The sequence below is a fragment of the Cygnus olor genome, chromosome 2, assembly GCF_009769625.2.
Source record: "Cygnus olor isolate bCygOlo1 chromosome 2, bCygOlo1.pri.v2, whole genome shotgun sequence".
In the NCBI taxonomy this organism is placed as follows: Eukaryota; Metazoa; Chordata; class Aves; order Anseriformes; family Anatidae; genus Cygnus; species Cygnus olor.
The window spans coordinates 60,877,724-60,905,461 of record NC_049170.1 but is presented as its reverse complement, the minus strand read 5'-3'; the positions used below and the strand labels follow the sequence as shown (position 1 = coordinate 60,905,461).

The 27,738-nt window shown below is 38.2% G+C and overlaps 1 protein-coding gene across 1 annotated transcript in view; it reads left to right on the top strand.

Moving 5' to 3' along the window:
- The window catches only part of POU6F2 (POU class 6 homeobox 2), a 307,800-nt gene that overhangs the window by 203,502 nt on the left and 76,560 nt on the right, over nucleotides 1-27,738 (top strand). The window contains exon 5 of the mRNA XM_040549009.1: nucleotides 3,223-3,569. Within this exon, the coding sequence (XP_040404943.1) occupies nucleotides 3,223-3,569 (347 nt within the window). The remainder of the gene's footprint in view (nucleotides 1-3,222; nucleotides 3,570-27,738) is intronic.

Sequence of the window (27,738 nt, the reverse complement as noted above, 5' to 3'; positions counted from 1 at the left end):
CAATGGACTTGGAAACTTCTCCCTGAAGTAACTTTTCTCCATCAACAAAATTTTCCCTAAGGGACCCACTCCCACCCCAGCACAAATGAGTGTGCTTCCAGTACAAAAGTGTGTGGTAGAGATATTGATGTTCCTGCATTGGCCAACATTCAAGTATTCAGCAGCACTGAATCCAAAGCTTTTCTGCTCCTAGACTTGGAATGAAAAAATTCTCCATATTGAGTCATCATCTGAGAGTGCTGGGCAGGCCCACAGACTTTAAAACCCCGACATTTTCAAAGTCAACTTCTGACCCTCTTCATTCATTGGACAAGTGAGTTTGGGTGAGTGATTGCACCTGCTCACATTGTCAATGCACAGAAGCATGCTGGCAATGGCCATTTGACAGTAGGATGTAGCAGCTCAGTAAGACTTGAACCTGCAAAGTTTTAGGCTAAAAAATAGTGTTGATGTATTTTGTTTTGTTTTGTTTTCTCATTTTTTTCACTCTGGATTCTATTCCTAGTTATAGGGATTGGCAGAAGAAAAAATGCACAGATCAAAATGTCCATCAAACATAGTATTGGCCTTGTGGAAAATGGCAATTTAATAAAGATTTAATTTTTAAGAAAGTAGTTCAACAGCTGACCAAAGTATGACTCATTAATGAAACCAAGGCCTACTGTTAGGATAACTGTTCTGTCAAGCAAATCCCAACACTTCACAACAATATCTTTCTTTCTTGAAAAGATTCATACATTTATTAAAACTGCATTTCACTAAGTGTTTTTTTTTTCCTATATCAGACAAACAGACCATTATTATTTCTGTGTATCCATATCCATGCTTTAGACGCTGCAACTTTTTCACCTGCAAGGCTACTAATATACCCATTTAACAATATTTCAATGAAAGCATCCTGAAATAAATTTTATGGTATGTGGGGAACACTGATACTTTTATTTATTAAATACTAGTTTTCTGATTCCTTTGATCTATATGCAAAGACATGAAAGAATAAATTTCTTACAATGTATTGTAACCACCTCTTCATTTGTTTTAGTTTGTCAAGAATCTTCATTTCTTCTACATTTTGGGCTTCTTTACAGTTCTGCTTATGCCTTCCTCGCATGCCACTATTTTAAGAAGGCAGTGATGATTTTACCTTTAGCAATATATATCAACAGATATTTTTGTATACCATAAATTTATAAGATCATTCTATATTAGAATCTATGGGATCAGTAGGGGCATGCTGTATCTGGTAGACTATCGCAGGTGAGAAAATGGCCTGCACAAGGTAAAGAGCTGGTCCAGATTAGATTCTTCCTTACGGTAATTGGAAAGGTCTTTCCACCTTTCTGTGCATACCTACAGATGGAACTGATGAATAGCATTCTTTGTCATCTAAGGTGCTTCATGCTGTTGTTAATACTTGTCTGTCCAGTTGCTTTCTTGTATACACACCTCCTCCATTCTTTGTTCTCATATGCCTTAGATTGTATTTTCACTTGCTACCGTCTTGACTTTGGGGCATTTAGGTTCTGATGGTGGAACTGATGGAAGCGTACGCTTACCTCTCCAGGCTAATTTCTTTTGCATGGCATACCATGTGAGTTTTTAATCTGATGGTCACTCTGTTTTATGTTGAAATGCCAAGCTGCCACAAGTGATTTTACTAATACAAATATATTGGTGTTACCATTCCGCCTTCTTTGCTTTATTTAGGTTCTTTGTTGAAGTCACACGTGACAATAATTCTTAAAAAGATGTATTTGTAGTTTGATTTCTTCCTTTGGTGAAAGAAAATTTACATTAGCTGTGAATATAGGAATGAGTGACCAACAGCTCTTCTTGCCAATCCTTTTATTCTTCCTTTGTACAGCCTTTTCTGGCTTACCCATTCTGCCTATTCTTTCCCCTTTTTGTTGTCTTTTTTCTTTTGCTTATTCCAGTTTATGGCTCATTGATTTCATAAGTCATAGCAAGACCTCAGGTTCATCCCCAGTGCATAGACATCTGGAAAGCTGAAACAGGGATGTCAGCACAAAAAGAAAGTGCGGATAACTTGGCTTCATCCGCCAATCCACAGACAGAGTGGTGAACAATGGTTTTGGCAATGAAATCTGAGTCTTATTTTAGAAGTAACAAATTTGATTCACACCCAGTCTACTATGGCTTCTGATGATGGAAATTAGAATATGGAATGTTGGAAATGCAGTACAGAGGGCAAAACTGTGCATTGACCTTATAAGCTGTTCCTCTTGGGATCCTATAGCCATCTAACACAACCCCGAAAATATTGATTAAAGTGAGTAAGGCCAGAGACCCAGATGACTTATTTAGGGGGCAACCCCAGAAAGCATCAGGTTCCTGTGATGTTCTGGCTGCTGCTTAAATCTGCTCTTCTTTAGTGACATCCCTGTGGCAAACTTCTTGCCTTCATGAGTTTAATCAATGCCTTAGTCAATTTGGGAGATAAAGTTTGCACCTTTGTGCCAGAAGATTGATGCAAGCCACCGGTTTCCAAGCTCACATTTGGAGCATGTACTAGCACAGCATGACATACTTTTGCTACCAGGAGTAAGCAAGCAGTACAAGTGCACAAAATACCTACCCTATTTCACAAGGGGAACTTTATAGCTTTTAGATGTGAATGATAAGGAGCAGTTCTAATTTCAGAGATATGCATTTTATTGGGTATTTTTTCTACCTACGCATTTCACCAAAAAAAATAAAAAATCATTGTTGAACATTTTATTTCTTGACACCTGCTGTATATAGATGTGACAAAGCTCTTTTCAGAGCATCCTTTATTTTACAACTATGGTTTTATCCTGCTCTATATAACAGCACCAGTTCATATTATGAGTTCTTGCTATGATACATACAGTGACATTCCCGGCCTCTTCTTCAGGCAAGGAAAATTCCCATTGGCTTCACTAGTAAGCTTGTATGAGCAAAGACTGCCACTGAGCTCTGATGCCTGTCCAGTGGGCAGAGCTGTAGCCCTTCAGAAGGTTTGGTCTTATTGCCTCCAGTGAAGTCCATCTCTTACTCCAGAACCAAAGGCTGGGAACATGTTCACTAATATGCTGCCACAACATGAAGTCTGAGGGCAGCTAACCTCAGAGGGCCATGTGCCCGACAATATAAGAGAACCGGAATTTAATCCAGGATATCTTTAAAACAGTAGGTATTGCTGAAACCTACATAACTCCCTTCCCTCTCTTCAATTCACAGCTACCTCATCCCTGAACTCCCAGCTTCAACAGCTTCAGCATCTTCAGCAGCTCCAGCATCAACAGCAGCAACAGCAGCAGCAAGGGCAGCAGCAGCAGCAGCAGCAGCAGCAGCAGCAGCAAAGCCAGCAGCAGCAGCAAACTCAGCAGGCGCAGACTCCACAGCCACCACAGCAGACCCAGCAGTCACAGCCACAGCCATCAGCACCACCACAGCAGAACCAAACGCAGTCCCAGAGCCAGAACCAACAGCCTCCAGTCCCACAGTCCTCCAGCTCCCCTCAGAAACCCAGCCAGTCACCAGGGCATGGCCTTCCGTCTCCTCTTACTTCACCAAATCCATTGCACGTAAGGCACTAAGTACAAATCTCTAATGATTTAATAACAGAAAGTGCATACTGCTACTGCAAGGGGAAATCAAATGAATGTTACACCTTCTGACTATACAAACTGAGAAATTCCACCTCATAGTAGTTAGTCCTTACAGGCAAGCAGCTTAAAACAAGCCAAAAGGCCTGATAAGTCAGAAAAGCATAACTAATGATGGTCCTACCTTTTTCCTTTCTGAATAATAAACATCTTTTGCTCTTAAAGCCCATATTGTAAAACCCATATAAAACTATCTATTTTTTTCAATGGATTCAGCATGCAACCTTCACAAATGGCATTTTCCCAGTAGTGAGCCTTTATGATAATTTATGAGGGCAGCAAAGTTAGCTACTCATCAGCAGATGATCTGACTGCCTTTAAAAGAAATAGAGTTTTGGCTGGTGTATGTGTGCACGGGATGGATAGGTTACCCTTCCACTTGAAACCACAGCCCAAACATTTGTCCTGCTAAGGATTAAATACTTCTGTTAAGAAGCTTGGTATAGGCTCCAATGTTCAGAATGCCGGAGTTAATATCAGTCCTTGGTGCTGGCTCCACCAACACAGATGTTTTCTAACAGACCACATCAACAGCTATGGCACTCACGTTGATGCTAGGCTCTTCCCATCTTGGAACTCCTGGGAAGAAATAGGAGATCTCTAATACAATGATCCTAATTTCTTACACTTGTGTGTTCTTACACAGTATGTCTCATGTAGTATTCATGTCCTGCAAGAGCAGCTTTGACTATACCAGCAAGGGTGGTTCTGAATAAACACCAGGGTAATCTGTAAAGTGAACACCCTCTTAAGATGAGCAGTGGAACTGCATTTAGAAACCAGCTAGAAATGTTGCCAACAAGCGTGTGTTCACTTTATTCCCTAAATTTTGAGACCCCATTTTAAAGGTTTTATCCACTCTGATGGCTTCAGCCGTTTGCTCCAGAAATTAAACTGCATTAACCTAAGAATTAAAAAATCCTTTTTGATGCAATTAAGAGAATTGGTTTATAAGCAGCTGTGTTTGCCATATGACCAGTTAAACCTGCATTAACCTGAGGAGTTGCAACTAAATTGCATCAGATTTGATTTTTTAATGGTTTAGATAATAGACTTAAAAGTCCACAAGAAATGTGTCCTTGCTTCCTGAGCTTTTTCTTACAGTTGTGTACAAAGTTTCTAGAGCTTCTTCTGTGTATTGTCTTAAAGACTACTTTTGCACCCCTTAATGCCCAGTCTGTCATGCTAGTGAGTGCTTCGAGACCCATTAGTGTGCAAATTATTGACATAAAGAGACAGGAATAGTTCCAGAGGAGCTTCTGTTACATTTTATTGTTTCGGTACAGCATTAGTGTATGTACACTAAGCATACAGTCCATATGTTGCTAGAACTGCCTGCTAAATGTTTTTACTTCAAAAATTGTTGTGCATTCAGTTTTCCAAGCACAGCAAATGCACACATAAATTAACGTTCGAGTATGAAGGAAAGAGGATGATCTTAGAGAACATACCTCAAGAGGGTTGTACTAACACTGAATCTAAATCGTAGCTCTCATATACTCTCCAATCCCTATCTAAATCTCATCTGATTTTGAGTACTTTCAGTCTCATGTGTGACCTACAGGTACAGGCCAGTAGAAGCAGTTTCTACTGTTAGCTTTGTGGAGTTATGTCTCACTTCAGGAAGTACAATAAAAGCAAGTAAAACGAACAATGCCTTGCATAGCAGGTGCCAATGTCAATGTGTTTATGGAGACACCTTGGCACCACGCTCTCTTTAGCATTCATATTTTTATAACTACCCTTATGAGGGCAGTCTGAATAAGGCAGGCCAGACAGTAGTGGAAGATGGGATTCAAGTACTCTGACATCATTTTAGTTCAAATACTATCCCCCAAACCTTTTAGGAACTGGGATTAGAACTAATGAAAAATACCAGAGTGAGAGGTCTGGCCCTCCCGCTGGGCTGAGTTTGGCCAGTACTGCTAAGCCAGCTGCATAACCAGGGCACTTTCAGAACAACAGCCAAGGAATTATAACTCATTAGCTGCCAGCTCTGGCTCAGCATTAAAGAGTTAGTAATAAACTGGGGAGTGGGAATTTTTTACATTCTTACCTCTCTAAATCCTCACCATCTAAGTAGCCATGAATACCCAAAGTTTGTTCACAGATACAAAAGTGCTATGTGCTGACATCCAGAAGAGAAGCCTAGATTCAGCACAATGCTTCAGGACTAGCCTTAATTATGCGTTTATGGCCATTGATTTGGCCTTCTAGCCATTTCTAAAGCAAGTGTAATGCTTCTCAGGTTTACCTAAGATACTGCATTTAATAGGACTTAAGAACTTGAAACATCCTCTGTCATATAACTGAAAATAGTTAAACTCTTTAATATGCAAACAAGTGATAGTCAGAAATATCTCCAGAGGAGCTGCTGTTGCACTTTATATATAGTTGAAGGACGAGGTCATGTATTTTCTAAAGCAGAGCAACGCTAAAATCTCCTCCATGAAGTTTGGCTTTCTGTTCTAAATCCTGCAGAGAAAAGCTGTTTTAACTCCATATGTTTAGCTTCAGGACTGGATCTGAAATTGTTTTCTACCATACAAGTATAAACAAAACAAAAAAGGAGAGAGCCCACATTTGGCAACAGTTCGTATGTCCAGTCCATAATAGCTGCTTAGAATGTGCTTTTCTTGTTTAAATGTCTGATGCTTTAACTTAAAAATCGACCTAGAACTAAATTCAGAGATACTATGGCCTCAAAGGTAATGATCTTTATGAACTAGAATGAAATGGGTTTTGTTTGAAGAATATTAAGGGAACAAAGATCAACTAAGTTAAAGTTTGACAGCTTAAATTTCATTTCTGAGTTCTTGATTTTTTCATGTGGGCTTTATCCTCTTACATTATTCAGGATATGTCTGAAAGATATTAGTTTAGAACAATGCAACCTCAAAAAATTGTCATCGAAAGTCAGTAATTCAGGAGGATGATTGTGTTTGTTTCAAAAAACTCTGAAGGATAACAGCAATTACATCTCAAAATGTACAGATGCTGTCATGTCCTTCAGAAAGCAAATTAAATGAAAGTGACTTGCTTAGGTGTACCTGAGCAAGGTACTTTTGCTAGATGATCAGAAATTAATAATGCTGATGCACTGTACACCAGCTGAAACTCTCAGAACGATTCTTGTCAGATTGTTCTGCAATACTCTGCTCCAATTTTGTCACTGTTTTTCACCCATTTCAGTGGGTTAGACTGTAGTTTAAAAACTATTATTTTTAGGAAGGCTTTTAATGATCGCATAGAAAGATGAAAAACCTTACTTTAGGTTCCAGGGACTGGATTCTTGTGATAACATTAGGGATGATGCTCCAAATTTATACTGGTAAAGGGAAAACACTGTAGAACCAGGCTCATCACTGGTTTGCAAAAAACAACAAACGAGAGGAGAATTTTTCAAAGCAGAAGTGCATTTCAGTAGGTTCTGGGTCAAGTAGATGACGGAAGGCCCTGTTCCCTTCATTTTAAAATGGTGAAATTCCTCATGTAGACAGCTGTAGTCTTACTTTTACTTTCATTGTTCTAATTGATTGAAACAAAGCAATCCAGAGGTGAAAGACAACCTAGCTCATGTTGTAAACTGGGGACTGTACTTCTGGGAACATACGCTTTTCCAAATACGCCTCTCCTGTGCATTTTTAATATTATTACAGGGGAAATTGTATAGGTTCTTGAATCGCCAGCATGTTGCAACTTCAAAGCATAGTTAGCACTCTACAGAGTTTCCATTCAATTAAATTTCTGGAGCCATAAGATCTTGATTATACACTGTATAAAATTAGATGAGCCAAGTACTAAGTAGCCAATTATTCTGCTTGACTGCCAGAATAAGGTGCTTTGTATCGGCAACATATATTTAACTGGCTCCAAATGGGAGGTTAGCTTCTGCTGCTGACACTCACTGTAAGTTTTAGCAGTATGGATAAGATGAACCTACCTACAGCCATATCTGCAAAAGAAGAGTCACACTTTAGGAATAGAGAAATTCCCAATGTTTTCTACTGCTCTGTTCATGTGTGAGTAGGAACAGACAAACAGGAAATCCCCCTGGGATTGCCCCACTGTAAAATTATTCTGACCATTTTCAGAACTCTTTGCTAAAGCACCTTTTTGTCATAGAAGCCTACCTACAATAACTGGAGCTGACGGAAGATGATGAGTGAGAAAAAATAATAATAAAAGGAGGGAAGAAGGGAAATGGGGGAGATGGCAACAACAGAGGAAATCTTGCAAGTAATAGCAAACTAGGATAGCAAAAACAGAACCTCCTTCAGATTAAATTTTCATACTAATCTTAAATAATGTATTTGGCACCTCAACACTTTTATAACAAAGGAGAAAAGAAAAGCAGAAAGGCTGCAACACTCAGCTGTAAATGAGGGAGAATGTGTACACAGATGCCCGAGGCTCCAACAATCAAAAAACAAACAAACAAACTAAAAAACACCCCTTCTCTTTCCCCCCAACCTTATTCACTGGTTAGCATCTCATTAAAGAAAAATCTACTTTAACGAAATCTCAGGGTATACTGACACTTTGACAAATTTGCATATATTTAAGAAACAGAAGAAACAATGAGGTCTCTGTTTGGAGAAGAAAGCTGGGATAAGTTTGCAAGCAGTATAGTCAGAGGCCGTGTATGTCTGCATTCACATCAGAGACCTGTTGTATTTCTCAAGCTCATTGACTCCTAAGATCAAGAAAACTTCATCAAGATTACGACACCAGTCATCCCATTGAGTTTGTTTGTTTGTTTGTTTTGATGTGGTAATATTATCTAGCTTTCCTGCTGCACGATACTATGCAACATGTGATTGTCAGAATCTGTTCCCAAGTTACTTCTGAATCAGTTTGGCAAAGAAATATTTCATAAATGGTGAGCAAATGCAGTGTTTTTTACCCACTTTCCAAGGTTTCCCAATTTTTGGTGTCAGTAGGTAGTCAGATATTGCACATCAAAAGGCAACAGGCGATACAGACTCATAAAGCACAGATTTATTCAGGAAACTTCATGCCCATGACCTATATATAGTTAAGTCTGTTGAAGTGCTGATCTTAAGTGGGCTTCCAGGAGGTATGGGCAAGACCAAGGTCTCAGCTCTAAATAATATGGGACCTCCCTTGCAATCAGCTCAATTAAATTGAGCTTGGTGAACTCTTCAGAATATTTTGTATATTTCATCCCCTGCTCCTGCAAACAGGTCCAGAAAGATTTAAACATCTTGTTCTACTGACAGTTTCAGATTTCTGAGTATTCTTCCATTTTAATGATTTTTTGGGGGTTGGTATAGGTGATTTCATGAGTGGAAGAGGCAAATACTATTTGAAAATTTCTACTTGCTAGAGTGTCATGGTCATACAGATGTACCACCATACACACAAGCATATAACCTGTCCCAAATGCTGTTGTGATTCAGGTCTCCTCCTTTTGTTTTATGCTTTTCCTTTTGCCACTGCTCCTGCAATAGTTCTTTGAACCATGCAGACATTCCTCTATACAACTTTGAACCTTGCTTGAGAAAATAAGTTGTCTTTGAGTTTCAGTGTACCCAGGGCCTCCTTTCCTCTTTTAACCTTTTCTGGGTGCTTCCATGATCCTTTTCATCCCTCCTGGGTCTACTGCCAGTTGTCCACACCATGATGGCAATGTGGCAGTTTGTCCTAGCTGGATACTTGACTGTCCCTGCACTGCACCTGGCTCCCTGGCTCCAGTGCGCAGCGCAGAGACTTGCAAGCTGGTTTCTTGACAGATCTAGCTTGTTTGAGAGCTACTGCTCCTCATGTCTACCTGAAAGATGTCATTTCCACAGGAAGGCTGATTTCAGTTTTGTGTAAGACCATATTCATCCACAGGATTGAGCAAGGTTTCAAATCTTTTACTCTGGTGTCTTGCTTCTTGTAGAAGCTCACTGTTTATTTGGGTCTTTGCTCTGTAAGACTGTTGAATACTGCATTTAAAAAGAGCAAGGAGATCTTTAAGGGCTCTCAAAGAAACTTTATAAGCAAGTCTCTACATTCCCTGAGGAAACCTTCTCTCAGTTGGAGCGCTGGCTGCCTGGTCCATCCAAATATACTCTGCAGGTGTTGCTATTTTCAGAAGCACAAGGAGTACCGGTGTCTGACTCACATTTAAAGCAAAGGAAATTAATCTTCGAGCAAAACAACCGGCATTATTAGCACCCAAGGGGCAGAAGCTGAGGCTAATATAGAAAACCATTTGCTAGAGAATTCTCTGATGGAGAGGAAAACAGAGCTGTTTGCCCAGCAAGCTCTGGCTTCTGAAATAGGAGCATTTAATAAACTCCCTAAAGCAACTGAAGTATTTAATAAATGGGGAAATAAATAAATAATATCCTCCCAGGACAAATTTGGGAAAGGATCTGTATTCCCATAAGGTCTCCTGATCCCAAAGCCTCTCTAACCAGAGAGGAGGACCCTTGGGGACCTTAGGGAGAGAAAAAAAAATGACACAGCCCCTCAGATTCTCTTTTGAAGCCAGCAGATCAGGTTTGCTAGAAGTCATTTTTCTTAATTTCTCTTTTCATTCCTATTTCCAAAAATTTACAGAGAAGGAGAGAATATCCCAAAACATGGCTTTATTTTCCCTTAGTTCTTCATACCCCTCACCTCTTTGTTATATATATATATATATATATATATATAAAACTTGCAAGTAATCATAGGTTTCTAGTTCTGTGAGAAATTTCTTCTATTTGGAAGCAAGTGGACCAAGTGAACACAGAGCACCCGATGGGATTGTTGAATCTGAATGAGGAGCAATATTCGGAAAGTGGTATGGCCCTGATACGTTATATCATTCAAAGCTCCTTGTACTAGTAATTGCTTAAAGGAAGTTGCTCGGCTTCCAGGTGCTACCTCAAAAAAACAACAACAAAAAAACAACAACAACAACAAATAAAAACAAAAACAAAAAAAAAAACACTCTAGGCTGTGTTTTAAAGTTCAAAATTAAGCCTTTTTACAGCAGTATTGCAGAGATCTATCAGTGTCCACTTGTGGATTCTGTTGGTGCTTTCAGCACATGCAGTTCAGGGCAGGTGTTTAAAAAACATGATAATACTTCCTCTTTTTTTATTGGTAGCCAGAATGTTTTGAGAGAGTGACTAAGCACAGGCCTGGAGATTATGAAATTTGCTTAAGTGTTAATGGGTTGATTGCTGAGTTACAGCCTGCCGTCTTTACTGGAAATTGATTGACTGGTGCTGCAGGTCTTCACACTTGACGCTCGGATTTGACTCAAAAATTCTGCCAAGTCTTTTACTCTGAAATTTATCTTAATTAGATCTGAAAGACCTGCCACAGCAGAATAGTCACACCGATTAAATGAAAAACAGGAGAAATTACTGATCAAATTAATCATAATGTCGGGTTACAGCTGTAGGTCTGATGTAATTTGCCACTCCAGTGAGTTACATCGGCCCCGGCACAGGAAAGAGAGCTGGTTTTACGCTGATCCGTAACACCAGGCAGCTTCGGGCAGCCCATCAGGACGTTTATTCCATTCATTCTCTTGGCTTACTCTGATCTTAGTGCTGCAACTAGAAACAAATTAGGTAAAAGAAAAAAAAAAAAAAGCATCCTTTTTCCAAGGAGTCATGCTAGAAACATGAGCTTCCCAAATCCTTCTTGTTTCATTTTTCCTCTTCCTCTACCAATATTCTACTTTTGTTTGAAGTAACCAGCAATTAATTATGTGGAAGATGGAAAATTAAAAGGCCAGAGGTTACCACCTCGGGCACAAGCCAGCAAATGGGCATTTGTGAGAGCTCCTAGTGGGTTAAGATATGAGAAAATCAGGACAACTTAAGTAAATGGGTATATAACAGCACATGAGAAGGTATGTCCCAGCAGGTAGGAAATCAACAATCAGACTTGATATCTTGTGTATGTGATGATCCTAAAATTTATTTTTCAATGATGTGCTTGTAATGTACTACATTCTACTATAAACTTACTATTGTTTTTTAATTTATAAATCACTGGTTGAATCCATATTAGGAGGAGATATGTTGTGGGTCCACAACCTGTAGTGGGGCACCACTATAAAATTTTAATCTGGAAAAGAAATCTCCTGCGAGATTTCTAATATTCTTTCTATGAGCAAAGTTTGAAAGATTCTTAGGACAACCTGTCTTGTACAAGCACCACTGTATTTTTTGCTGCTGATCCAGGACAACTTCAAGAAATGAAGATATTTGCCACCAGCTGAAAAAGGAAATGAAGTAAAGGAGAGAGAACAAGAAACTAGATGAGCACTGTTACTGTGAGTCTCAGAAAGATTTTCGTCTTACCTACAAATATACCCAGTTTTTATTTTGATACTGTAGTAACTTGAACTAATCAGGAATTTTCTAAGTGATTTTTTCCTTTCCAAGAATGATGTAATTCCACAAAATTGTACAGACACCCCCCCCCCCCCAAAAAAAAAAAAAAAAATTCATTTTAATTTTCTATTGTTGAGCTAGGAAATAAGCTAGGGATAGGTTTTGTTTAAAAAATGCTTTAAACTGTATGTAAACAATTTATTTCCATGAGTTGGTTAAAAAATAGTGATTTTACAAAAGAAATTGAAAACTCTTTAATCCACATGATGATTTGAAATTTTCTAAAATTGTTCATCATTTTCAAATGTAGATTTTTGTTTGCTGAAACACTTGAATATTTCAGCTTATTGTTTGCATCAGAAACTATACCTTGTATTAGGACAACTTCCTTCGGGACAGGAACTTGACTTATTTTTGATAGCTTAGAAATGATCAAATATCCCATGAGGACTCTAATTAGAGAACAGAGTTAGGTTATGTTTCTGGAAGAGTTTGGAAGGCAAACCAGAGTTTCCAAAAGAGAAGAACTGATGTGTAAAAAGAGCAAATTATAAATTGCTAGGATTATTGTTTTGATAAAAGAATGATGATGGTTCATTTTGGTTCTGAAATGAGCTGAGATTCTTAAAATAAAGATAAGGCAGCAGTCACTGTTGCAATATCTTTGTATACCTGTTAAGAAATACTTATTTGCTTGTAAATGACATCAGGGAGGCAGTCAGACCTGGGAGGATCCTAGACTTCTAGCACAAATAAAGATGTTATAAAGAAAAGCTTACAAATATGGATCTGGTCACATCACAATCTATGCTACAGAACAATAATCTGTATTAGTGGTGGCCAATAAATTGATATCAGAACATGATTCTGATAAATCTCATAATTTTCACCATAGTAACATTGTTATCCCATTTGCAACCTTCTGGATAGCCACATCCAACTGGAGTGCTTCCCTCCCAACTTGGGCAATGCTCTCCTTATGTGGCTCCAATACTCTCCTGGTGGCTCCAACTGAAAGAGAGTAGGAGGAGGTAAAAGGTCGATCCTCTTTTGACATTTCTCCAGGGGCATGGGAACACCTCGCAGAGTGCCAGCTGGAACACCCATGCTGGGAGCTCCATGGTCCATGGGAGGGCAGCTGATGAGGAATAGGCTGTACCAGGATCAACGTCCAGGAAGGAACAAGTAAAAAGAAGGCAGTCTCGTTCCCAGGACTCACCTGAAAGCACAGATTCCATTAGCATATGATTCCCCAGTGACATGGCCTGATTATTTTAGGAGGAAAAGGAAAATGTTGGGAGGAGGAGAGTATAGAAAAACAATGTCTTTGTTACCCACAGTGCTTTTATTCCTAGTGACCTTTTCCACTGGGAGAGAGATACCAAAAAACAGAAGTGCAGATATTGTGAAGGGCTGAATTTGTATCACTGATCACCATTCTGGTATAAGATGCTGTGTACATTTCCATCCTACCTCTTCAACTTTCCACTTTATATAATGAGACCTAGCCCTGCTACTAGGGAAGTTTGCAGGAGGTTTCACATAGCTCACAAATGAGACAGGAGCGAGCTCAATATGCCATTAGGAAGGTTTCCCTTCTTCTCATGCTTCCCCCCCAGCTCTTAGAATTACAGTTTCTTTTTTTTTTTTTAACTGTCTTCTGACTATGAAACACATTCCCAATGCAATCAAAATGTATGTCTGACAGAATTTTCAGTTCATGTAAAACAAATATAAAAATAAAACTTGAGAAAACCAAGCCATTCGAAAAATCCTTGATGTTTTCCCCATAGGCATTCAAAGAGTATGTCTAGGGGGAAATCACTGGTACTTCAAATGTACAAACAGGTATAGAGATAACATATGTCAGTCCTACAGACCCAAACTTGGCAGTCCATGCTCTCATGAGCGAAAACTGCAGGGAAGAAAGGGGAGGGAAAGGGAGAAGATGGGAGGGAGTTCTTCACTGCCCTATACAATCTGCATATTTAGCTTTAATCTCGTTATCAAGTTATGTCTCTGCTTATTGAATTCACTTTTGAAAAATAATTTACATTAGGAAGTACCGTGCTCTCATAAGTGGGTTTTTGGAGTCAAGAATGCCAGACTGCAGTTCCAGCTCTATCACTTGCATGTCACTTCATCTTTCTGTTCTTTTTTTGATTCTCCCACCATTGCTTGATCTGTTTATACTGCAAACTTTTACAGTTTTTTGGTAAAAGGCAATGAGACCTTGATCTTCAAATGGGCTTCCAGGTGCTGCTGTAACACTAAAACTACAAAAGCAAGGAGTATTGAAAAGACTAACTTCATGGCTCTAGTCACTCACTCTAAATTCAGAGTAGCATTGCTGTTGATTTCAGAGGACACAGATCTGGTATCCATTTTGTTTTCAAGTACATCAAATATTTTGAAGTTTCTGTCAGCTGCTCAGTGTGCTGTCAAAGACACTAATGAAAGGTTTTCCTAAAGTTAATTTTCCTACTCATAATACAATAACCAAATTTGCTTTAACACTTGAAAAAATCCATCCATACTAAAGAGAATCAGTTGCTTAATCCTAAAATTAAAGGTTATTGCATGCAAGAGAAAATAATTACATGCTCAAAGTATGGAAAAAAGAAAACTTTTTTAATATGTAGGTATTTGTATAATTAAAGACTAATCAAGCATGAAGGCTGCTGACTAAACCAGAAAATGAGATTGATGGCAAGCAATATTGTAATGTAAATGCCATTTTTGTTTAAGTACTAAAAAGCTGGAGGAGTGATATCCTGAACAGATTAAAAGCAAACAGCATTGATAATAAATATTTATCAGATTTCAAATGCAACACGGAGATTTTTATATTTTACATGCAAAATATATTGGCATTGAAATATTCAGTCACTTTTCAAAGGTTTGTTCACATTTTCACTTTAAAATGTTGAAAAGCAAGCACTCACTAGTAACAGAAACTGCTTTATAACTCAGTCTTAACCTGTAGCAATGTCAGTAATCTGTAGGCAATGTGAAAACAACTGAGAGTTGCTAACATACTTAACCGTAAATGTGTAAAATCAACTCCTGGGGCTAGAGGGTCAGAATTTTTTTTTTTTTAATGGGTTTACTCATTTTTTGAAAAGAAATATATTCACTTTAATATTTTAAAAAGAGATGAAAGTTTTTCAAACTTAAATCTGTGCCATGATACAAATGCATAGTAAAGTATTTATGGAAGGCTTATGTATTTGCAGAAATTATCCCAATGTAACCACCATTTCATTGTAGAGAAATGATTTAGTTAAAGCTCTGTATCTTCTTGGAGACTGTGCTTTTAAATTGGTGTAAAAGCATTGCACTGGCTAAATGTACTCATCGAATACTTTTGTATTATGTCTTAGTAGCCTAATTCTTGTTCAGAAATTGATATAAATATATTTGTCTACAAGAGTTCTGGAGAATGAGAATACGTTAGAAATGACGTACCCACGTGTGTCCTCATTCCCATCCATTTTCTTTCCATTAGACTATTCCCAGAGTTGGCACTACTCAGTATGCTGAAGTACAGTAGAAACCATCTCTTAATCAAACCTGTTCATGCAATACTTGAAGCTAATTTAAAGTATCCTTCAACATCCATGAAAAGAGGTTTAAACTCAGCAGTTGTGATAGTAAGGCAATAAAGACCTTTGCTTTAGTACATGCACTGTGGGCCATTGCTTCCTTTGTGTTGACATGTACCTCCTGTTATTTCCTCATACATTTACTTCTCAGAATAATTTTCATCTCACTTGATTATGACTGAGAGATACAATAGCATGCCACTAACGGAGTTATTGGGGAAAATTGACAATAGGGATTTTTGAATGTAAGACTGCCTACAACATTATCAAATTTTTCCTAGCCTAGTGTAATTGTATTCTATTAGCCTTTGGACAAAGGGACTGTAGACAAGTTAAAATTAAATAATACTGTGCAAAAGTCTAATGCTAGTCTCTTGAATAAGCATTGGTTTAATTTACAGAAGGGTTGAGACACTCCTATAGATGTAAACTGTAGAAATTACTTAGTTCTTGAAGGAGCCAAAATACAAGTTTAATCCCCAGGATTTCTTAGACAAATCTTGCTCTTATCAATAGGTTATATCACAGGAAAATGACAATTTGCAAATGCCAAAATTCACACCAAACCAGCCAGGTTTGTACAGTATTCTGTGTTTATTTAAGTTACTGAGCTCTTGAACATACACAAATTCAGGTATCTGTCCAACATTACAACTTCATAGATTTACATATGAACGTCATGATTAAGAAACTTTGTAAAAGGAACTTTATAGCAGGTACTTTAATTCCTCTAAGCAATTCATGTTTACATTGTTGTAACGGTACTAAGGATTACATTGAAAAAAATGCACAAAGGAAAACAGTACAAAAAGTACAAAACCTTGTGTGTAGGCCAGATCCACCAGTCAGTGGTCCAGCAAGAAGCAAACTAGAAAGTGCAGTAAAGCATGTTTAGATCAAAGCTATTCAACTGATGGTCTTTGAGCCAGGTCTGACTGATAGGAGGTCTCAATACAATTGACCTTGAGTAAGCAAATAAAAGAAAAATTAAAGGCTTTTGAAGGCAACTGCACATGTGCTTTGCCCTGGGAAGTGCTGTTGCATGCTAATCCTGAGAGCAGCCCAATTGGCTAAGGGAGGTGGGAAGGTAGAAGGTCTGTTGTTAGATATTTTTTTTTTTATTATTATTTTATTTTCCATTTTTCACACGTCTGAATGAAGCATCATAATAAATTTTAGGTTGCCTGTTCAACAAAAGACCCTAATTTATTTCTTCTACAGAGATGTCTGTTCCTCCCAAAGATTACTGATCCTGTCAAGCAGGTGATAATTAATTTTTTGTTTACAAACTACAGCACTGTTTAAAGTGTAACCAACAAGAAGGGTTTCCTTATTTCTTCTTGATGTGAGTTTACCACAGTTTACTGAGGAAAACATACTAACATGTAAATTATTTAAAGGCTGAAACAGATGCTTTTACAAGTCAATAAACTATGCTATGTCTTGGAACAAAAAGAGGGTATCCCTGGGATATTTACCAGAAGGGTCTGCTAGTCAAAGGGGGAATGGATCCAGCAGAAAAAGAGCAATTATTCACAAAATAAAAATAAGGATAGCTGTTAGAAGTGCCAGCATATGCGTCTGATATGCTTTTGATGGGACTATTACTTACGAAAAAAACGTCATTACTGCCATTTTGCACTGGATATTGCATACCTATTTCATGGTAATCATGGCTTGTGTAGCATTCATTTATGTGGAAAAGCTTCAGAGAAACCTCAAACCATTCAGTGAAATGTACAAACACCTCCTGGCTCTCTGGGTTTATCCTCTTTGACAAGCGTCAACTTAAACAGAACCTTAAAATGCTCGACACTTGTATACATTATTTTCATTTAAGTTCATGAGTCAGTAAAGAAATGCAAACCTCATCTTCAGTGTGTAGTTTTGAAAGTCTTGATCTGATTTTCTAAGTTAACAATACTCTTTACTTCAAATCATAAAAAGTGATATCACAGTCCTGGTTAAAACCTCACTTAGAAGCCTGAGGGCTAACCAGATGCTGCTCTCCCCAAAAAAAAAAGTTGCCTTGTTTTCAGATAAGACATACCCCTCATCCAAGCAACAGATTTTGAAAATTGCTAAACTTTTTCTGGATGTGGTGCATTTATTTTTATTCTTATTTTTTTCCCATGGGAGAATGGGTCTAATTTTTGCCTAATCTTTTTAGTAAGCTTAAGATGTTCCATGATCTTAACAAATATTTGTCTCCAAACCGGAAAAGTAAAACATAAAAAAATGAGGTAGCTGACAAAGTTTCATGTGGATGAAATAAAACTGTGAAGTCAGATTTCATCCTTTTCACTTCACCATACATACATGCACCCTATGCCATTTGAGAAATGAAGAACCAAAAACTGGAGTGTTTCACTACTACCAAAACACTTTGGGGGCTTATGGAGGGAGATAGTTTCTAAATACAACCAAAATGTCCACCACTTTTTGAAAAGTTTCTGTTCCTATGGAAATAATAATGCAATAAATTGTTCTATCTTAAATATATGTATATATATTTGCAAAAAACAACTGTAACAAAATATTTTAAATTACATCTCTATCCTGGAAATCACCACAGGCTTCAGAAATACTATCTGGTGTTAGAAAAGCTGAATCTGACATTTTCCAGCTGCACACTATTAAATATAATCTTCACATTAGGGTGCTGTTTTCAGTTTTCCCAGGGTGTGATACAACACATCAAGGCAACGTGGGTGACGATCTGAGGAAGAGGCTCCTCAGAAAGTAGAAAGATCAGTATACTTCCCTCTTCTGACAGCTAACACGCCAGTGTTTGCTCTATGAAATATAGACGGCCATGCCAGTGAAATGGTCCAGAGCTGGACAAAGGACTTTTACCACAAGAAATGAGGTTTGAAATCATTAGGACTCACTCATCAAGCCATCTTCATTTTTCTCCAGTTTGTTCCTTTTCAAAATGCCTAGTAAAGTTATTTTAAACAGTTGACTTTGACAACTCTTCCTTCTTCCTTCTTCCTTCTTTCTTTTCTTCTTTCTTCTTTCTTTTTTTCTTTTTTAATTAGAGAGCTTTCTGGCAAAAATTGCAGATTAACTGAAAAACAAAGCTATTCATTCCATGATTCTATGATTCATGTCATCTGATAAAATCACCTTGTGAAACAATGTCTTAGCCTCAGGTTCAAGCCTTTCATTGCACGTGATTCAGACTTGACACTTTGACCAGGGTCTACTCATGGTGGTAAATGTCTTGTGGCGGAATAATGGATGTTTGAGGGCTTTTACTTTTTCATCTTGGAATATAAATAGTTGATTGTTCATCAGGTCAGAAAGAGAACTTACTATCCTACTTGTCTTAGTGTGCATAACTTTTACAAAGGAAACAGTTCTAATTAATGGTGGAGAAACTTAATGCACCTGTGGCTTACTAAGTGTAAGTACATACATCTTCTCTGTTCAAGAACTGCCTGCTGGAAATTTTAATGAGCAACTTCCATAAATGTAGAAGAAGCCCACAGGTAGCTCCTTGTAAATATTCCAAATGTAAGCTAAGACTGGTTTGGTTTTGTTCTCTCTGGGGAAAAGAGGGAGTGATTAACTTATAGGTTACCTGATATTCTAACTGTTGTTAGAAGAGCTGCCACTTTAGTGGAGCAAGAGCACTACTTTTCCTGGGAAAGCTGGCTAGTATTTGGATTGCGTCTGGCTGCTTTTCACTTTGAACATAACATCCTAAGCTGCTTTAAGGGGAAATTTAAAAAAAATATATGATTGATACAGAAAGATTAGTTAGTATAAGATATATAATGTATGTATGATCAAAGCTGATCTTTTATTTTTCAAATAATCGGTATCTTCTGAAAATAAGGAATAATCGTTAGTGTAGGTATTGAGTGACTTCCTATCAGTCAAAACTAGTTTTAATATAATGAAGTGTTGAAATGCTTCTAGAAAGTACAGCTAAGATAAATCCCTAAACATCTAAATGACCTCTTCCCTGCTGGCTCCAATACAATTGAGACTTTATGAGCAGAACTTGACTTTTAATGATATTAGGCCAGTACAAACTTTACAAAAAGAGGAATTGCAAATTCTGAAAATAAAGTTTTAGCCTGAGTACTTTGATAAAGATCTGTGACCCCCAGCCCTTTAAATATTGAACTTAGACTGTAAAAATATCACTTCATATTGATCACATGGTTATTAAAGTCAGTCAAATGCTCAATTCATATGTCAAACACTTGTAATTTTCCTGTAAATATTAGAACAAAAGAAGAGAGTGAAAATATCATTGTGTTCAGTTGCCTTAGATTTATTCAGCTTTTCATCACTGAGAAATAATAAAACTGTCACCAAGAAATGCATTAAATATGCCAAGCATTTATCAAGACTAAATTCATTTACAGCTGCATCATGTATGTGGTGCATGTGTACATTATTTCATTTATGTGAAGGAAAGGACTTATCCGTCCGTATAACTGAGAGTAATAGTGTATACATATGCCATGTGTTCTTGTTGTCTCCTTTCAGTACACCTTCCCTCTCCCAGCCACATACTTGTATCCTGAAAAAGTATGGTTTATTTGTTGAATCTCAAGGAGAATGAGGAAACTTAGAAAGTCAACAGATATTAATTTAATGTTAAAGGCAGGTTTTAAAGTACCTTCAATATATATAGCTCCTAATGACATTCAAGTGCACTTACAAGGAAGGTCAGGGGGGAGATCTTGAGATCCCCCAGGTTCCCCCCAAGATGCCTTTCCATAACCAAATGCTTTCTTATGAGTAATCGAAAGAAACCTTTAGTCAACCACTAGGGAGTCTTTACAGCCTGGCTTCGATTGGAGTCTGAGTGCAGGCCTGTGAGCAGGAGGTGTTTGTAAGCATTTCTAATGGCATTTTGATGTACATGTACAAAATTGATGTCGGAAGGATCATTGTAAAGTCCCAAACAGTGGAATATTGAGGACATTTTCAGGTGGCAGTCAGATTCTGGCTGGGTGAGCCCAGTATATTTTCTCATGTCACAGTTGATTAGGTTCACAGGGAAGTGGAAAGAGTAAAAAATTCTCTTATTACTGCAGCAATGCCATATCAGCCTCTTTTCCCTTTGAATGCAACATTAGTTTTTGTCCAGAACTTTAACTGCTTTCTACAGTTTGGGGAATTGTAAAGCAGAAACAATTTTCCCAGCTAGGCTGACCTTCACAGTAATGAGAAATGACTGGAATTTCTTTCTATTTCTCTAACATTTGGGGAGAGGGGGTAGGAGGAATATGTTTGTTTTACCTGATATTATGTTGTGGGCATCTATTTGGCAATTTGAGCCTAATTTTTTTCCATTCAGGAGATTACATGGACTGCTGCACCATCTGACCTAGTAGCCATCCCTCAAGTGTATAGAGAAACAACAGTAATGCACTTTAAACCTTTTGTTATCGCGGCACTGATGACATTTTGTTTGAGCTATTAAATGATGGTTTTTTTTCCATAGGGATGGCTATTTTCATTTACTCTTCAGTACTTGTTGAGATGATGAGCAATGATCTTGAGAAAACTTAAGATTCATTATAGGCCAGGAAGATGGGGGGTCTCAAGGTGGGCATATCCACAGGGTATTCCTTGTGAGGCTGCTACAGCACTGCAAAGCTAACCATTTCTTGGGGATGAGATGGAAGAAAATTATGCATGTATGTGCAAAACAAATACATGCTATGTCCAAAGAGCGTTAAAGAACAGTACACATGGCTAGGAATTGCTCTTTGCAGATGTTTAGAATAAACCTCTTTCCCTATGAAATCTGAGGCCTCTAGCATTGCTTGGTGGTCCAAGCTTGTTCTGGCCTGCAAATGCTGAATTAGCATTGCAGGGGTGTTGATGTACCTGTGGTAGGTTTTGTGAAGAAGATTCAATGCAAGGAAGAGCAAAGGCACTACAACAGGGCATTAAATGCAGTAAGTTACCCAAGGAAATATGCAGGATTGCAGGCATTCTTACACAGCCTGTGCTGAAGCCCATATTACTGCATCTTCGTTATAGCAATGACATTAACTAGTCAGGCTTGGGTAGGACTCTGCATGCTCCTCATTACAGTGTTGACCTATCTGTCATTTAGCATCTGTGATAGTAAAATAGCCAGAAGTTCCTGGAAATGGGCGGAAGTCAAAATATTTCAAATCAAATTGCATCAAAATTCTGACTGCAAATTATTCAAACATGAAAGCTGAGTAGTAGTTTCAGGGAATTTGCAAGTATGAAGTGTTTTCCTTTAATTTTTTTCTTTGTTATGGCTAGGACAGGCTATTGGAAATGTTAAAATAACATGGAGGAAACAGGCGTTTTTCCCTCTTTTCACTGTGAAGGAATAAAAGTTCTCGTGACACATCTAGGAGGAGAAGAAGGTTGCGTAATACCCTATAAGAATTCAACAGTTTGACTTTATGTCTCTAGTTTTACTGTATGTGAAAGGCATGGAATGTATGCCATTATTTTGTAGTTACATTTTCCTAGTTAATATTTCCATATTATCGCCATGCTGTTAGGACATTGCTTTAATTCTGTTTTAATATCCCACAAAACAGGGAGCAGAGTCAAGGGATATTAAATACCATGGTCACGCTGTAACCCGTAGAGTGAATACCTCTTTCACTGTAATTAGTGTGCCCACGGGAGCCTCTTCTTGAAGTTTTTTAATCCTCTAACATTAGTGACATGTTATAATATTGACAGGTGACTTTTATTTCTGATCTCCCCCCTCACTGAGAAATATCTGTATGTCTGCAGCTCATTGATTATGAACAAGGACAATAGGAGGAAAAATGCTTGAAATTGCAGGAAACATTTCCTTTGTGTTGTTATAGGCATTATAGGAGGGTTAATTTAGATGCTATGTTTCTAATTATATGTTAGACTATTTGGTACTCATCCTTGCCTTTCTCTTCAGCTCTTTTAAGCCAGATGTTTCTTGAAACCCTCAGCAGCCTATTTTGTGCTCTTTCTATCTGCATTCCTTTACTGTATACATGATTATCGTAAGTGAGAAAGATTTGGTTTCATGTGGCCCCTAAAATGATCAGAAATAAACTAAAGCAACATCTGAGTTCAGGACAGCTCTGCTGGCTCTTCCCTTCTAGAAAAGGAGAACACAGAAGAGGTAGGAACAAAGAAGTGTGAAGAGTGCCCTCACATTTGAGTCTAATCTTTTCCAGAAAACCCTCATTCTCAGTTGTAGTATAGTACTGGCCAAAACTTCCAAATCCTAGGAAAGTTGTAGTTTGGCAGAATAAGGTTAGATAGTGTTGTGATAGAGAAGAACAGTGAAACACTGCTTGATAGAATGAAGCTCAGGTAATGCCTTTGCCTAAAATAGTTATAGAAAATAGATGATAACCTAAAACACTTCTTTCTTTTAATTATAGTTAACAATGTCCTACTTTGTTCACTATTTGCAGTGTCCTGATGTTTGATTCATACTTCCACCTATAGCTAACTTTTATGGAGACTTCAATAAAGGACAGCACATTAATTCAAAGATGTTCAATACTGATCAATATTCATTGCAAAGCAATTGCAAACACGTGATCTTCCTTTTTCTATTGACTGCATTAGTCAGGCTTTTTGTCTAGGCCTCAGTCAAACCCTAAGTCTAATACTGATTTCATGCCGGTGTAAATCAAGATCAGCTGTATAGAAGGTCAAGTGCAATCTATCAGTATGGAAGCATTGTAAGAGAGATTGATCAGAGTGACTGTGAATGTTAGAAGTTTGTCTTCCTGGCACAAATAAAACTTTAACTGTGACGTTTCTACTCTCTGATCTTCTCTTAAACATCCTGAGAAACAGCAGTGGAGCTCTCAGTGCAGTACCCTGTTCAGAGCCTTACCTGCCTGGTGACACTAAGCAGTCCTTCATTCAGTAAGGCAGGATCTCGTCTTAGAAACACAAAGCATTACCCTGATTCCAGGGCTGGTAAATCAGTGTCTAGTATTGGCAGCCCTTAGTGAGAGAGGCACTCCCTCAAGCATTTCTTATTTGACTAGAGTGGAAAAGTGTGCACTGTATTAAATTTGGCATGCAAGACAAGATATACTCCAACTTTAAAAATAACAGCAATGTCTCCACAGCAAGTGCTTTGGGACTTGGATTATACACTTGGCAGTTTTGTGTTTGCTTTTTCTCTCATAGATAGCAGTGACAAATCACTGGGTTAAGAACACATACAAATAAGAGCAAAAGGTGTTCTACCTTCTGATTTCTCTCCCTGGTGCACTCTGTATTACTCAGGAACATTGTTATTTCTGTGTGTAACCAGCTACATATGTGAAAACTGATCAGTCAATCTCAAAGCAGCGGACTAAGATTTAATTATGCTGACTAAGAAAGGGACAAAATTGTCCACGATGTGCTGAGAAGTTGCCCACAGCTGCTAGGCTACCTTAAGTATCAAAGTTACCATCAGCTTTGGGCGATCTTCAAACTGTGGAATGCTTATGGGTGGTCTGCCACAAGGAGAAGGAACGTGAGACGTGTGGATGTAGGATCCCAAATACACGAATGGCACAAGGGGGCTGTTGGTATCCTGCCTGCCACTGGCAAGTGGAAAAAGCTGAGTCCCACCCTGCTGACAAACTGGAGGATGAGTATTGTGTCCCACAGCCTCACAGGGTGAGAGTCCTCACACCATGTGTGACTATTTGGAATTCACTCAAAATTCCTAAAATTTCAGAGGCTGCAGAAGCAACCAGGGGAAAATGAAAGCAGTGTATAAATATTGGAAACAGTGTTCATTCCTGGCTCTGGGCTGCAGGAAGCAGCTGAATGTCACTGAAAAGTGTGGAGAGGCAGGACACTACTGCTTTCTGCACTACATCTCTACAGGGAACCTCAGCATAACCTTTACTGTGTGATCTCCTAAATGCAAATGATGTTCATAGCAATTATTTTAAGGTTTTTCTCTCCCTCCTACTGCCAGCCAGAAATAATGGCACAGCGGTAGAACAAGCATACACTGCACAGAGGCATCCAAGAATGTGTGCCATAAATGTACAGTGTGAGCTTGCACCTCACCCTGCCGTAATCACTCAAGTAGCATGTCCCTGTGGAGCTAAACCTTACCCTTCTTCTTTTTGTTAAGAGGGTCCCCTTTTCAGCCTGTTTCCTCCACCCCAAGACATGAAGTATGTACTTATAGTGGGCCTTACTGCCATACCAGTAATTCTGCTTGATTTTTCTTCACTGAATTCCTTCTAGACATGCTACCTCTTTGGGAAGCGTGCAGCCACCAAGCCTGGGCAGCAGCAGGACTGTCTTTCTAGAAAACAGCAGGCTACTAGTCAGCTGAACTGGAGGATTACAGGATTCTTAGGTTGGGAGGAAAAAGAGTAATGTATAAAGCATGTGACAACATTACCTGCCTCAAAGCCAGGCTTGCTCTCAGCCCCATGCTTCTTGTTGCAGCATTCGGAGATTTCTGAAGCTCTAATGATGCTCTTAGCACTTACTCCTCTTCTAGCTGGCTAGGAGGCTTTACTGTTTACTGTTTTTTTCTGTTCTGTCATTAAAGTTACTTTTTAAATATATGGGTAGTTCCTTTTCACCAATGTAGACTAAACACTGAAAGCAAAAACACAGTAAGTAAGTCTGTTTAGCACGAATTATTGTCCTAACTCTGCTTACCTGAGTATGCCTAATGAGTAACTCTGAAAAAGACCAAGGAAAAGACAGCTTTAAAAACTGTCCTTTCAAAGAAATGTTTCCTTACTCAGACTTGACTTACGCTTTAGTCAGTCTGTATTTTAGCTCAGTAATTTTGCCTGCCCTCCATCACACTGTGCCTTACTGGAGCATGAGAACCAAATCACAGTGCTTAGCAGTCATGCTGGCTGCTCACTGTTGCCAGTTCATGGTTCCACCTGCTCCTGCAAAACAAAAATTATAGATGCAGAGTAGGAGTAAGTATTAGGAAAGAATCTAGAAACACTGTCTAAGATTAGAGGCCACCGTGCTGAATAAAGTGCAAGCACACGGTCTGTAAAATTTCCACTCCCAAAGGTGGTACAGTGTTGGGAGACAAAGGAATTATGATAATCTCCACTTTACAGATGAAGAAATGAGTTAGTAAGAGATTAACTAGCTTGTCCAAGGTCACTCAGGGAGTCTGACAGGCACAAGGAGACTAGAACCTAGATTTTCTGAGTTCCTGAAGAAGGATCAATCTCTAAGAAATAGTGTCCTATTTCTTAATAAAAGAATCTTGTATTAAAACGTTACAGAAGTAAAAATGCAATTTCTTACCTTTCAGTTTGATTAATGGATTCTTCACAACATAACAATAAAGCAAGTTCCTTTTATAATATAGAGTATTTGAATCATTTTTTTCAGAAAGTAATGATGGAAAAAACAAACAAAAGAACACACACTTTGATTAATTCCAGGTAGATTTTTTTGTTGTTGTTGTTGCTTGGGATTTTTTTTTGTTGTTGGTGGTGGTTGTTTGTTTGTTTTGCCAATAACTTCTAGGTATCAAATAAATGTTTTTAAAGTGCTAGGATTTGGCACAATGGTGAGCCAACTAGCAAGACAACCCTTTATAGATAATATAATAGTTAAACAAATTGAGTTTCCAGAGCTTAATCCTCTAAGAAAAGCTGAAACCAGAGGGGAAAACTTCCACAGTGTTACTCAGCTGGTTCACCCTGTTTGATTGCTGGTCAGTACATGAACCTTATTTTAGCAGTGATGTGATTTCTATCTAAAATAAGCTGTTTACAATGTTCTATGGGCTATTACTGTTTGAATGCTAGTTTCTAAAGTTCTTGAAAGAAGTCTGCATTAAAGCAACATTCAGAAGATTGTAGGATTGTTTTGTATTCTCTCTGAAATAGAATGTGATTTCATCTGCATCAGGCTGATTTACACGGAGTAATTTTGTTGTTTTGCTTTTGAGCATTTTATGAACTCCCAGAGAGATTATTGACCCCTGCTTAAAAAGTTTGCAATGAGAAGATACACCAATAATGGTTCTATTGTTAGTAATAATGACCATAATGGGCATAAATTCAGCTGTTCTTTTTAGGAGATGAAATATTTTCTTATTTCTTATACTCTTATTTCTTATACTCTTTTATAGGCATAAGTAGAGCTTAAAAGCAAAGACATGGGGGTCAGGATTTTCTGAGATTTCTCTTCCAGTATAATATGGCAGTGTACAACAGCTGTGGAAAATAGGATTACAACCAGTCAGGGATGCTCAGGGAAGAACCACCACTAAGGAATAATGTAAGGATTAATTTTTAATTATTGTATCAGAGGCTTACTACTCATTTGTTAGAAACAAAGGCAAAATTACAGCACTTTCCTTATAAAATGGACTGCATTCAGGACTGCACTTGTATTGTCCACAGGAAATGAACATCTGGTTAAAGCGAAACAAAATGTAAGAAGTCCACCTGTGTGCTCAGAGATTGGTCACAGGTTCCTGAAGAGAAGAGCTGCAAAGTCCTGAATCATTAGATACAGACATATTCACACTGACATTTAACTTAATGGTCATTTAACTTAAACATGTAATCTGGGAGCTAGGCTTCCTATATAGTTAGGACTCGGAGGTATGCCCTCTCTCTCTCTACTCGAATCTAAATCTCTAAGTGATGCATAGATGTGCCCACAGTAAGGCAGTGGGACTCGATGTGCAGTGTAGCCAAAAATTGGGAAAAATGCAAAATTCCCTTTGCAATGAGTCCTGGTACAAGGATGTGCCTTCTGTACGTGTCATCCAACTGAGACATTTAAACGTGTGCCCAGTTCTCCCTGTGGTCAATGGAAAAAAAGTTTTCTCTGGAAGACAGCTCAGAAAAGGACCTTGTCTTGTAAACTCTGAATTAGACCCCAGAGCATCCATTTCTCTTTCCAACTATAGAGGCAATGAAGGGCGTCTGGCTTTGTAACTTAGTGTCTGAAAGTAGGTGTTGGGGGCATTCCCTGAACAGATAGAAAGAAGACAAAGTGTGCCTGCAGTGTGGGCTAGCTGTATTCCCACACAGGCCATTTTTATAGGTTTGTGACAGTATATGGGCTTTAGAGGAGCGTTACTGCAAGCTTTTTTCTCCTGTACTAATGTAAGGTATATCAGAATAGTTGTGACACTATTTTGTAAAC